At 54.8% G+C, this 14,024-nt stretch overlaps 1 protein-coding gene across 4 annotated transcripts in view; it reads left to right on the forward strand.

The window, feature by feature from the left end:
* LOC103179737 (plectin) overlaps positions 1-14,024 on the forward strand; it is a 61,469-nt gene that overhangs the window by 24,241 nt on the left and 23,204 nt on the right. For all 4 annotated transcript variants that reach the window (XM_042346816.1, XM_042346817.1, XM_042346818.1 and 1 more), the window contains 17 exons: positions 381-487; positions 2,092-2,211; positions 2,367-2,462; positions 2,761-2,888; positions 3,494-3,587; positions 3,996-4,150; positions 5,020-5,329; positions 6,495-6,572; positions 7,005-7,166; positions 7,377-7,481; positions 8,576-8,671; positions 9,035-9,160; positions 9,599-9,751; positions 10,064-10,218; positions 10,614-10,740; positions 11,240-11,423; positions 13,185-13,342. In XM_042346816.1, the coding sequence (XP_042202750.1) occupies positions 381-487; positions 2,092-2,211; positions 2,367-2,462; positions 2,761-2,888; positions 3,494-3,587; positions 3,996-4,150; positions 5,020-5,329; positions 6,495-6,572; positions 7,005-7,166; positions 7,377-7,481; positions 8,576-8,671; positions 9,035-9,160; positions 9,599-9,751; positions 10,064-10,218; positions 10,614-10,740; positions 11,240-11,423; positions 13,185-13,342 (2,354 nt within the window). The remainder of the gene's footprint in view (positions 1-380; positions 488-2,091; positions 2,212-2,366; positions 2,463-2,760; positions 2,889-3,493; positions 3,588-3,995; positions 4,151-5,019; positions 5,330-6,494; positions 6,573-7,004; positions 7,167-7,376; positions 7,482-8,575; positions 8,672-9,034; positions 9,161-9,598; positions 9,752-10,063; positions 10,219-10,613; positions 10,741-11,239; positions 11,424-13,184; positions 13,343-14,024) is intronic.

A 14,024-nucleotide genomic window follows, 5' to 3' on the forward strand; every position in this document is an offset into this window, starting at 1 on the left:
CGCACTGTGCTCACACTCACTGTACACCAATCTCACACTCATTCACTGTCCTCACCCTCACTGTACACTAATCTCACACTCACTCACGCACTAACTGTACATCAGTCACTCACTCACTCACTCACTCACTCACTCACTCACTCACTCACTCACTCACTCACTCACTTACTTACTCACTCACTCACTGTGCTCACACTCACTGTACACCAATCTCACATTCACTATACTCTATTCTCACACTCACTGTTCTCTTTCACTTTCCAGTATACTCACTCACTGTACACTATACGTACACTCGCTATACATTATTCTTACGCTCACTTACACTTCCCACACTCGCTGTCCGCACTCCTCACACTAGTTCCACGCTCTCTGTGTAGATGTTGATGTTCCTCACCCCGATGAAAAGTCCATCATCACCTACGTATCGTCGCTGTACGATGCCGTGCCCCGTGTCCCTGACGTACAAGACGGTGTCAAAGCCAACGTGAGTACCTCCCAGCGAGCAGCGTCTGCTGTGTCCACGAGCTCCCAGGGCACCAGTGCTCACCAGGGGAGGTCAGCAGTGTGGACGGTGTGGGGGCGGAGGGCAGTGAGACTGTCGGGGAGGGTGGGGGGCTGTCTCAGCCTGAGACTTGGTGTGCGGTGTGCACAGGGCTAGTGTCACTACAATCACTACGCAGTCACTACACAATCACTACTGGGCAGCAATGTAGATTGTATAATATATACACACACATATACACATACACACACACCGGTGACCTTGTTCTTGTGTAATTCACACTGTATCAACAATACAATACAAACGTACCTTGATATCTGGCCTTTCATGTCAAGATGACACCCCAGGTCACTCTCACCTTGTAACTCTACACTCGCATTACTCACACTCTGTGTACCGTATACTCTGTAATGCACACTCTGGTCATTATGCTTGTGTAACTCACATGCTGCCTGTTGAGTGTGTCAATGTTGCCCGCCTCTGTGATTGAGTGTGTCAGGGTACCTGTGTGGTTGAGTGTGTCAGGGTGCCTGTGTGATTGAGTGTGTCAGGGTGCCTGTGTGGTTGAGTGTGTCAGGGTGCCTGTGTGATTGAGTGTGTCAGGGTGCCTGTGTGATTGAGTGTGTCAGGGTGCCTGTGTGATTGAGTGTGTCAGGGTGCCTGTGTGATTGAGTGTGTCAGGGTGCCTGTGTGATTGAGTGTGTCAGGGTGCCTGTGTGGTTGAGTGTGTCAGGGTGCCTGTGTGGTTGAGTGTGTCAGGGTGCCTGTGTGGTTGAGTGTGTCAGGGTGCCTGTGTGGTTGAGTGTGTCAGGGTGCCTGTGTGATTGAGTGTGTCAGGGTGCCTGTGTGGTTGAGTGTGTCAGGGTGCCTGTGTGATTGAGTGTGTCAGGGTGCCTGTGTGATTGAGTGTGTCAGGGTGCCTGTGTGGTTGAGTGTGTCAGGGTGCCTGTGTGGTTGAGTGTGTCAGGGTGCCTGTGTGGTTGAGTGTGTCAGGGTGCCTGTGTGGTTGAGTGTGTCAGGGTGCCTGTGTGATTGAGTGTGTCAGGGTGCCTGTGTGGTTGAGTGTGTCAGGGTGCCTGTGTGGTTGAGTGTGTCAGGGTGCCTGTGTGATTGAGTGTGTCAGGGTGCCTGTGTGGTTGAGTGTGTCAGGGTGCCTGTGTGGTTGAGTGTGTCAGGGTACCTGTGTGGTTGAGTGTGTCAGGGTGCCTGTGTGGTTGAGTGTGTCAGGGTGCCTGTGTGGTTGAGTGTGTCAGGGTGCCTGGAGTGTGTCAGTGTACCTGTGTGGTTGAGTGTGTCAGGGTACCTGGAGTGTGTCAGGGTACCTGTGTGGTTGAGTGTGTCAGGGTACCTGGAGTGTGTCAGGGTACCTGTGTGGTTGAGTGTGTCAGGGTGCCTGTGTGATTGAGTGTGTCAGTGTAACCGCCTGTGTGATACTGTGACGTGAGTCAGTGTGACACTGTGTTCGTCTGTGTGCAGTGTGATGGCCTTGTGACATTGTATGTGTGTCAGGATGACTGTGTGTGTGTTGGTGTGACAGTGCACTGTGTGTGTGTGTGTGACACCGTGTGTGTGTGTGTGTATAACAGGAGACACAGCTGTGCTGGCAGGAATACTATGAGTTGGTGACAATCCTGATCCAGTGGATCCGACATCACATCGTCACCTTTGAGGAACGTCGCTTCCCTGGCACCTACGAGGAGATGGAGGTGAGTGACTGTCTGTGCCCCACGCTCTGCGACACGCCATCTGACGGTCCCGCACACGCGTGTGGCGCTCAGTAACACTTGGTATCCCTGGCGTGTAGCTGTGTGTAACACGCGGTGTCCTGGCGTGTGGCGTCATGTTGCTATTTCATTCTCAGGTTCTCTGGAGACAATTCCTGAAGTTTAAGGAAACCGAACTTCCAGCAAAAGAATTGGATAAAACGCGGAGCAAAGCCATGTTCCGAGGATTGGAGGTCAGGACTGGAGCGACTTGTGGACTCACCCCCCCCCACCCCCCGCCACACACACACACACACACCCCTCCACACCCACACACAACAACCCCCGGCACACACACAACACCCCCCCACCCACACACAGACACCCACCACACATTCGCCCACAACATCACTACCCCGCCACACACACACACACACATACACACACACACAACACCCCCTCCCGCACACACACAACACCCCCATGCTGTGTGTGTGTGTGTTTGTGTGTGTGAGACACTATATTCCAGAGCGCTGTGTGTGTGTGTTACAGAGCGCCGTACAGGAAGGACATCTGAAGATTCCTGTGGGTTACCACCCGATTGACGTGGAGAAGGAGTGGGGGAAGCTTCACGTCTCCCTGTTGGAGCGAGAGCGGGTTCTGCGCATTGAGTTTGAGAGGTTCGTCTGGGGCGGGTGGACTGTATACACATTACACTACAGCCTTCATCCATGGTGTCCGTGCTGGTGCTCGCTCCCCCACTGGAGCTCTCTACTGTAACCCCATTCCCTGCTCTTTCCCCATCGTGTCTGTGGTGCTTTTATTGATGGGTCTATCTCCTTGTCTTTGTTTGGCCGACTGACTCTTCTGTGCATGTGTTAGCATGTGTCTCTGCCAGTCTCTGTTTGCGTTTGTACTTGCATGTGTGATGCGTGTCTCTGTTCAGGCATTTCCGTTTGCATGACTCTGCAGGTGTATTAGTGTGTATGTTATGTGCCTATTTCCGTGCATACCTGAACATGTTTTACGGGTCTTTCTCCTTGTCTCTGCGTGGTTGTCTGTCCTGTTTGCGTGTGTGTTGTGTGTTTCTGCTTACATGTCCCTGTTGACCTGTGTCTGTTTGCATGTGTATTTGCGTGTGTATTACATGCTTCTGTTTACACGTCTCTACTTGTCTCAGTTTGCTTATCTTGCACGTGCCGTGTGAGTGTATTTGCGTGTGCGTATTGGGTGCAGAGCATGTGAATTGTGTGTTGATGGAATTTACATTGCGTGTGTCTGGCAGGTTGGAGCGGTTCCAGCGCATCGTCAGCAAGATCCAGGTGGAGTCAGGCGTGTGTGAGGAGCAGCTTAAACAGTGCGATTCCTTGCTCAAAACTGTGAGTGGCCACAACTGTCCTCGTGTGTGGTGGGGGGGGGAATGGGATAGGTGTGCGTTTGGGGGAGGAGACTGTGTATGTCTGGGATATGTGTGTGTTTCTGTGTTGGGGGAATGTGTGCGTGTGGGGTGGGTGGGTGGGAGGGTGCGTGTACACTGTGTGTGTGATGCGTGGAGTGTGCCGCGTGTGGGGTGGGGGGGGGTTGGGAGGAAGGTGGACGTGTACGAATGTGTGGAGGGGGCGGGTGGGGAGAGGGGGTGTGGTGTGTGTTTGTGTGTGGGGGTGTGTGTTGGGAAGGCGTGTGTGAGTGAATGCGGGGAGAGTGCATGTGTGTATGGGGGTGGAGTGTGTATGTGTTGTACACTGCAGAGAATGGCTGTGTGAGCCTCTCCTCTCCCCCTGGTACAGGATATCACGCTGCTGAACGCAGGGAAAGCTCCTCAGAGCTCTGCCGTGCTGCACCACGACCTGGACAAGGCCGACTCCATGATCCGCCTCCTCTTCAACGATGTCCAGACCCTGAAAGATGCTCGGCATCCACAGGCGGAGCCCATGTACCGCAGGTCAGTCAGGGTCAGGCCACCATCTCGGGCTCGGACCTGCCCGTTAGGGCTTTGACTCGCAGAGTTAACGGGCTGAGTGGGAGGATTCCCTGCCCCCAGAAACTGGTCAGCACGGTGAGGGTGGAGGGTTGAGGGCACGTAGAGTCCTGTCGTGTTAGTGGTTAGAGCTCTCGCCTCAGCAAGCGAGAGGACCCGGGCTCTATTCCCGGGCGGGGCGAAACCTTAAGCAAGTTTCCTTACTCCACACGCCTCTGTTTACTGAGCAGTAAGTAAGACCCCGGTTGTTAGTCGATTGGCGGATCACTTTCCTGGGATTGCCTCCCCCCCCCCCCCCAAAGATGACACAATAATTTGTAATTTGCTCACTTCAATCCACGACTGTTTGTGGGGCGCTGCTGTGCGCAATCGGCTGCCGTGTTTCGCCCACAACTATACAGTCACTCCACTTTACAGTATATTCCGTGAAGGGCTTTGAGATGTCTGAACGTCCCCTGCTCTGCCTCCCCCCTCCCCACCACCATCAGCGGGCGGGACACTCAGCCCCTCCGCTCGAACCCTCTGAAATTCCATCCAGGAATCCCTCCCCTCCCTCCCTCCCTCCCCACCTCCCACCCACTCACCCCATTCAAGACCCATTTCAAGACTTTCCTCTTCGACTGCACCTTTGGCCATCCTCCCTCCGCGCCCCAGGCCCCCTCTCGTTGCCCTCCACCCCTCTCTCATCCCAACCCCCTCGTCGCCCGGTGGCTTGGGACGTCCTCCCAACACGGCGAACGCGGTATAAATGCAAGTTGTTGTCGTTGCTGGTGTCTTACAAGTGCCAATGACGCCTGCTCTCTCTCTCTCTCTCTCGCTCTCGCTCTGGACAGGGTTTTCCGTCTCCACGAGCTGCTGGTGGCCATCCGCACGGATTACTCTCTGCGGTTCAAGTCTGGAGCTCAGACCATTCAGCAGGTGACGGTGAGCAGCACGTTCAAGGGCCGCAGTGACCTGGACCATGCCACCCTGCGCTATGTGCAGGACCTGCTGGCCTGGGTGGAGGAGAACCAGAAGAGGATCGACGGGAGCGAGTGGGGGGTGGACCTGCCCACCGTGGAGTCCCAGCTCGGCTCCCATCGTGGCCTCCATCAGTCCATCGAGGATTTCCGGGCCAAGATCGAGAGGGCTCGTACTGATGAGGTGAGGTACCCGAGGCTGACACTCACACTGACTCCCTCACACACACACACTAACACGCTCACACGCACACTGACACGCTCACACATGCTCACACTGACACTGACACGCTCACACACTGACACTCACACTGACATGCTCACACACACTCACATTGACACTGACACACTCACACTGACACGCTCACACATACTCACAGTGACACTGACACACTTACACTGACACGTTCACACACACTCACACTGATACGCTCACACTGACACACGCTCACACTGGCACTGACACACACACTCACACTGACACGCTCACACTCACACGCTCACACACACTCACACTGACATGCTCACACACGTTCACTCTGACACGCTCACACATACTACACACACACACACTGACACGCTCACACACACACTGACACGCTCACACACACTGACACGCTCACACACACTGACACGCTCACACATGCTCACACTGACACTGACATGCTCACACACTGACACACACATTCACACTGACACCGCCACGCTCACACACACTGACACTGACACGCTCACACACTGACACACACACTCACACTGACACTGACATTCTCACACACAATGACACACTCACACACACTGACACGCTCACACACACTCACATTGACACTGACACACTGACACTGACACGCTCACACATACTCACACACACTGACACACACACACACTGACACATTTGCATACATTCACACTGACACACTCACACTGACAAACTCGCACACATTCACACTGACACGCTCACACACACGCACACTGACACTGATACACTCACACTGACACGCTCACACACCCACAATCATACTGACACACACACACTGACATAATCACATTAACACTGACACGCTCACAACCACACGCTCACACCGACACGCTCACACCCACACGCTCACACCCACACGCTCACACTTGACACGCAAGGCCCTCAAACGCCCACACATACTCACACACTTACACAGACAATTACACAGATGTACACACACACGCACACACACACGCACAGATGCTTACACAAATGTACACACGCTCACACCCGCTCACACAGACACTTACGCAAATGTACACCCACCCACACACAGTGAGAGCTGAGCTGTGAGCCATGGCTGATTGACGTTGATGTGTTTGATTGACAGGGACAGCTATCTTCGGCCAATCAGGGGTCCTACCGCGACTACCTCGGGAAACTGGACCTGCAGTACGCCAAGCTCCTGGTCAGTCACTCTCGCTTACTAGCGTCAGGCGCTTTGGGACCCACCCCGCGTGAGGGGCGCTATATAAATGCAAGTTGTTGTTGCAGCTGAGGGGGAGTGAGGGACTGCGCCGGTGCTCAGGGCTGTGGGAGTGAGGGACTGCGCTGGTGGTGAGGGCTGTGGGAGTGAGGGACTGCACGGGTGCTCAGGGCTGTGGGAGTGAGGGACTGCACGGGTGCTCAGGGCTGTGGGAGTGAGGGACTGCACGGGTTGCTCAGGGCTGTGGGAGTGAGGGACTGCACGGGTGCTCAGGGCTGTGGGAGTGAGGGACTGCACGGGTGCTCAGGGCTGTGGGAGTGAGGGACTGCACGGGTGCTCAGGGCTGTGGGAGTGAGGGACTGCACGGGTGCTCAGGGCTGTGGGAGTTGCACTAAATAACGATTCTCACTACAGAACACGTCCAAGTCACGCCTGCGTAACCTGGAGAGCCTGAACACGTTTGTTTCTATGGCGACAAAAGAGCTGATGTGGCTGAACGACAAAGAGGAGGAGGAAGTGAACTGCGACTGGAGCGAACGCAACAACAACATGGCTGCCAAGAAAGACAACTACTCGGTGAGCAGTGCCCTATTACGCACCATTACAGACCATTGCACACAACTACGCAGTCAGCAGAGCACTATTACACACCGTTTCAGACCGTTACACGCTCTCACAAATCGTTCCACATCATCACACACAAGCGCACACTGCCCTTGGTGCTCAGAGTGACGTGTGTGGCCTGACAAATGTGGAGTGACGTGTCTCTGGTGTCTGTGGTGACAGGGGCTGATGAAAGAGCTCGAGGTGAAGGAGAAGAAAGTGAACAGTATTCAGAACACAGGAGACAAATTATTGCGTGAGGGCCACCCTGGCAAACAGACCATTGAGGTACGTCGTTTAACCGATTGGGATCACAGTGATTTATACCATTGTGCCCTGTAAGGGGGAATCTGTCATTTACATTATTGTTCCATACGAGTGTGAATCACAGTGATTTACACTCTTGTGGCAGCCTGGCTCAGTGGTACTGCTCTCACCCCTGAATCAGAAGGTTGTGGGGTCAAACCCCACGTCAGGACTTGGAATCACATCGTCTCAGCTGACACTCCAATGCAGCGCTGGGGGCTGTTGTATTGTCGGAGGTGCCGTCCTTTAAACTGAGGTCCCGATTGCCTGTTCAGGTGGACATTAAAGATCCCGAAGCATTATTCAAACACAGAAGGGGGTTTCTCTGTCCCAGTGTCCTGGCCAACAATCCCCTAAATAAAATTAATCAATTGTTTGTGGGATGTTGCTGTTTACAAATTGGCTGCTGCATTCACGAACGAAACACAATCACTACACTTTACACTAAATCTTGCAAAGTGCTTTGGGATGTCCTCATGACCTCATGTCCTCATGACCTGAAGGGTGAATTACAGTGATTTTCACAGTGATCCATGGTTGCACACTCCATCTTACTGAGCCAGTCTGGAAGCTTGGCGTCTTGTTTGACCCTCAACTGTCCTTTCTACCCCACATCCGTGCCATGACCTGCTCTGCAACCTCCCCCCCACCTCCGCAACATTGCCCGGCTCTGCCACTTGTCTTGCCCCTCAGGCCGCCGAAACCCTCATCATGACATGCATTCACCATGTCCAGGCTCGACTACACCGACTCAACAACAATAACTTCTTGGCCCAGCCACCGATGGGAAGGAACTCCACCCCACAGTCCTTCAGCCTCACCCCTTCACTTGTCTCCTTCAAGGCCTGTCTCAAGACCCTCCTCTTCGACTGAGGCTTGGGTCATCCTTCTGCTCCTACCCTCCCTGACCTCCACCCCTCCTGATTACACCCCCCCAGCTCGGGTCCAAATCTCTGACCGTCCAGGGCCCTGGGACGTCCTCCCGACGTGAAAGGCGCTGGGTAAATGTTATTTGTTGTTGTTATTTACATCATTGTACCCACACAACATGACACTCTCACTCTTTGTGTCCGCAGGCCTTCATGGCAGCTCTGCAGACACAGTGGAGTTGGATCCTGCAGCTTTGCTGCTGCATTGAAGCTCATCTCAAAGAGAATACGGCTTACTTTCAGGTCTGTACATACACAGCACTGGGAGCTGTACACCATCTCGCACTCTGTCTCTCATTCACACGCGCTCTCACACTCACTCACACTCACTCTCCACCTCACTCACGCTCTCTCGCACTTGCTCTCCCACACACTCCTCTCTCTCACACACACTCACACTTTCCCTTACTCTCACAATCACACGCTCTCTCACACTCACTCACACACTCTCTCACACTCACTTACACTCTCTCTCTCACACACTCTCTTTCACACTCACACACACTCACACTCTCCCTCACTCTTACACTCACACTCTCTCACACACTCTCTCTCTCACACTCTCACACACTCTCTCTCAACCATCACTCTCTGTCTCTCCACCAGTTTTTCTCTGATGTCCGGGACGCGAACGAGTACCTGAAGAAGATGGAGGAATCCATGAAGAAAAAATACTCGTGCGATCGATCTGTCACGGTCACCCGGCTCCAGGACCTTCTGCAAGATGCCTCAGTACGTTCCCCCGCCCTGTCCTGCCATTGCCAGCCCTCCCTGCCTTGCCCTCCCTAGCCCTGCCCTCCCCAGCCCTACCCTGCCTTCCCCAGCCCTTCCCTGCCCTCCACAGCCCTACGCTCCCCAGCCCTGCCCTCCTCGGCACTACCCAGCCCTACCCTCCCTAGCCCTGCCCTCCCCAGCCCTACCCTGCCTTCCCCAGCCCTTCCCTGCCCTCCACAGCCCTACCCTCCCCAGCCTACCTTGCCCTCCCCAGCCCTGCCCTCCCCACCCTACCTTGCCTCCCCCACCCCTCCCCTGCCCTGCCCAGCCCTACCTTGCCTTCCCCAGCCCTACCCTCCCCAGCCCTCCTCAGCTCTGCCCCTGTCCTGCTCTGCCCACCCCCCACCACCTCTCTCTCTCTCTCACACTCTCTCTCTCTCTCTCTCTCTCTCTCAGGATGAGAAGGAGGCACTGACTGACTATAAGGAGCATCTCTCTGGCCTCAGTAAACGAGCGAAGACCATTGTGCAGCTGAAGCCTCGGAGCGCGGCCTGCCCGCTGGCCAGCCGCACGCCCACCAAGGCTGTGTGTGATTACCGGCAGATGGAGGTGAGCTTCTCCCCGGCCTGGCCTCAACTCTGCCCGTCTCCTGGTGCCAGCCCTTTGCCAGGCCCAGACTCCTGGTGCCAGCCAGGCTCTATAATAATAATAATAATAATAATAATCCTTGCGTTTGATATAGCGTGTAATCACGTCTTCGAGACGTCTCAATAGAGGCGTGTGGAGTAAGGAAACTTGCCCACATGTTTCACCGTGCCGGGGAATCGAACCCAGGTCCTCTTGCTTGCGGTGCGAGTGCTCTAACCACTACAGTACAGGACTCCTGCTCTGGCTCTGACTCTGTTCTTCGTGCTCACACAGATCACAGTACACAAGGGAGACGAATATTCGCTGCTCAATAACTCACAGCCCTACAAGTGGAAGGTGGTGAGTGCGTCTGGGGGCGAGGCTGTTGTGCCCTCTGTCTGTTTCAACATCCCCCCACCCAACAGGGACGCACTGGACTCTGTCACCAGGTAACACCCTCCAACCCTCTCTCTCTCTCACACACTCACTCTCACACTTTCTCACTTCCATGCCCTCTCTCGCTCGCTCGCTCGCTCACGCACTCACTCACTCTCCCAAATTCTTACTCTCTCTCTGTCTCTCACACACACACACACTACCTCTCGCTCTCACACCATCCCTCACTCACACACTCTCTTTCTCTCTTACTGTCGCTCTCTCTCTCTCCCTCTCTCATTGTGTCTCTCACGCACAGGATCACACTCTCTCACACACTCTCGCTCACACATACACTCCCTCTCTGTCTCTCTCCCTCTCTCATTGTATCTCTCACACACAGACTCCCACACTCTCGCTCACACATACACTCACACTCACTCTCTCTCTCTCTCTCTCTGTCTCGCAGGCTGGACTCCATGTTACAGGGTGTGCTCACTCTCTGGCACCATTTCCATGTTGACATGAAGACGCTGCTCTCATGGTTGTACCTTCAGAGAGACATCCACCAAATCCGCTCCTGGACTCTGCTCATGGTCAGTATCTGTGTCTCACCAGCCTGTACACCGCAGGGCAGTGGGTGCTGGTGTGGGGTGGTGCCAGTGCCTGGCAGTGTCGGTGGATGGCAGCGTCAACCTGTCTGCTCACTCCGCTCGGCGGGCACTGACCTGCTTCACGTTCCCCGCTTTGCCCGCCCCACCATCAGCGGTCGAGCTTTCAGCCTCTCTGCCCCCACCCTTCGGAACTCCATCCCACAGTCCCTTCGCCTCGCCCCCTCCCTCCCTTGCCTCCTTCAAGGCCCGTCTCAAGACCTTCCTCTCTGACCCCCACCTTCGGTCCACCCTCCTACCCTCCCCCCCCCACCCCAATCCCAATCCCCATCTTGGGGGCAAATCCCTTATTGTCCAGTACCTTGGGACGTCCTCCCATCATGAAAGGCGCTGTGTAAATGCGATGTGTTGATGTGTTTGTGCTGGCGGGCGGGCGTCTGCCTGTCTCTTTGTGGCTGACCTGCTCTGTGCCGTATCTCCTCAGCTGCGCAGTCTGAGTGCGGAGGAGTACAAGCTGCTGATACAACGGCTGGAGGTTCACTATCAGGACTTCCTGAGGGAGAGCCAGGACTCCCACAGCTTCGGGCCCGAGGACAGGATCCAGATGGAGAAGGATTACAAGATGACCATCCAGCACTATGAGAAACTGCTCCGCAGCCTGGAGAAAGGTACCCATAGCCCCTCTCCGTGTCGCTGGCCAGCGCAGGGCGGGCGAGTCAGTGATCACGGCGCAGGCATATAAGATTCTTAACGGAAGTGACAGGGTAGATGCCGTGAGACTGTTTCCCCTGGTTGGTGAATCTATAACCAGGGGTCACAGTCTCAAGATTAAGGGTCAGAACTGAGTTGAGGAAACACTTTTTCACTCAGAGGGCAGTGAATTTGTGGAATTCTCATCAGTGGGTGTGCAAGGTGTGTCAATGAGCGTGCAAGGCCTGTCTGAGTGTGCAGGGTGGGTCTGAGTGTAAGGTGTCAGCGTCTAAGGTGTGTCGGTGAGTGTGTAGGGTGTGTCAGTGAGTGTATAGGGTGTGTCAGTGGGCGTGTAAGTTTTGTCAGTGAGTGTGTAAGGCGTGTCAGTGAGTGTGTGAGGCGTGTCAGTGAGTGTGTGAGGCGTGTCAGTGAGTGCGTGGGTGTGTCAGTGAGTGTGTAAGGCGTGTCAGTGAGTGTAAGGCGTGTCAGTGAGTGTGTGAGGCGTGTCAGTGAGTGCGTGGGTCTGTCAGTGAGTGTGTAGGGTGTGTCAGTGAGTGTATAGGGTGTGTCAGTGGGCGTGTAAGTTTTGTCAGTGAGTGTGTAAGGCGTGTCAGTGAGTGTGTGAAGCGTGTCAGTGAGTGTGTGAGGCGTGTCAGTGAGTGCGTGGGTGTGTCAGTGAGTGTGTAAGGCGTGTCAGTGAGTGTAAGGCGTGTCAGTGAGTGTGTGAGGCGTGTCAGTGAGTGCGTGGGTCTGTCAGTGAGTGTGTAAGGCATGTCAGTGAGTGTGTAAGGCATGTCAGTGAGTGTGTGAGGCGTGTCAGTGAGTGCGTGGGTCTGTCAGTGAGTGTAAGGCATGTCAGTGAGTGTGTAAGGCGTGTCAGTGAGTGTGTGAGGCATGTCAGTGTGTAAGGCGTGTCAGTGTGTGTGTAAGGTGTGCCAGTGAGTGTGTAAGGCGTGTCAGTGTGTGTAAGGCATGTCAGTGTGTGTAAGGCATGTCAGTGAGTGTGTAAGGTGTGTCAGTGTGTGTAAGGCATGCCAGTGAGTGTGTAAGGTGTGTCAGTGAGTGTGTAAGGTGTGTTTGAGCATGTAAGGCGTGTCAGTGAGTGTGTGAGGCGTGTCTGAGTGTGTAAGGTGTGTCAGTGAGTGTGTGAGGTGTGTCAGTGAGTGTGTAAGGTGTGTCGGTGAGTGTGTGAGGTGTGTCAGTGAGTGTGTAAGGCGTGTCAGTGTGTGTGTAAGGCGTGTCAGTGAGTGTAAGGTGTGTCAGTGAGTGTGTGAGGCGTGTCTGAGTGTGTAAGGTGTGTCAGTGAGTGTGTAAGGCGTGTCAGTGAGTGTGAGGCATGTCTGTGAGTTTGTAAGATGTGTCAGTGAGTGTGTGAGGCGTGTCTGAGTGTGTAAGGTGTGTCAGTGAGTGTGTGAGGTGTGTCAGTGAGTGTGTAAGGTGTGTCGGTGAGTGTGTGAGGTGTGTCAGTGAGTGTGTAAGGCGTGTCAGTGTGTGTGTAAGGCGTGTCAGTGAGTGTAAGGTGTGTCAGTGAGTGTGTGAGGCGTGTCTGAGTGTGTAAGGTGTGTCAGTGAGTGTGTAAGGCATGTCAGTGAGTGTGAGGCATGTCTGTGAGTGTAAGGTGCGTCAGTGAGTGTGTAAGGTGTGTCAGTGAGTGTGTAAGGTGTGTCAGTGAGTGTGTAAGGTGTGTCAGTGAGTGTGTAAGGTGTGTCAGTGAGTGTGTAACGCCCCGCTGTGTGCAGACGAGGAGGACGAGTCGAGTTGCCAGACGTACATCTCACAACTGAAGGACATTCGGCTCCACCTGGAGTCGTGTGAGACCCGAACCATCCAACGCCTGCGGCTGCCACTGGACAAGGAGCCACTACAGGAGTGTACACAGAGACTGAGCGACCAGCAGGTAACACAGCCCAGTGACACACAGCGCTCCGTAACACAGCCCAGTGACACACAGCGCTCCGCAACACAGCCCAGTGACACACAGCGCTCCGCAACACAGCCCAGTGACACACAGCGCTCCGCAACACAGCCCAGTGACACACAGCGCTCCGCAACACAGCCCAGTGACACACAGCGCTCCGTAACACAGCCCAGTGACACACAGCGCTCCGTAACACAGCCCAGTCACACACAGCGCTCCGTAACACAGCCCAGTGACACACAGCGCTCCGCAACACAGCCCAGTCACACACAGCGCTCCGCAACACAGCCCAGTGACACACAGCGCTCCGCAACACAGCCCAGTGACACACAGCGCTCCGCAACACAGCCCAGTGACACACAGCGCTCCGCAACACAGCCCAGTGACACACAGCGCTCCGTAACACAGCCCAGTGACACACAGCGCTCCGTAACACAGCCCAGTCACACACAGCGCTCCGTAACACAGCCCAGTCACACACAGCGCTCCGTAACACAGCCCAGTCACACACAGCGCTCCGTAACACAGCCCAGTCACACACAGCGCTCCGTAACACAGCCCAGTCACACACAGCGCTCCGTAACACAGCCCAGTCACACACAGCGCTCCGTAACACAGCCCAGTCACACACAGCGCTCCGTAACACAGCCCAGTCACACAC

The sequence above is a fragment of the Callorhinchus milii genome, unplaced genomic scaffold (genome assembly GCF_018977255.1).
Source record: "Callorhinchus milii isolate IMCB2004 unplaced genomic scaffold, IMCB_Cmil_1.0 Scaffold2, whole genome shotgun sequence".
Taxonomy (NCBI): Eukaryota; Metazoa; Chordata; class Chondrichthyes; order Chimaeriformes; family Callorhinchidae; genus Callorhinchus; species Callorhinchus milii.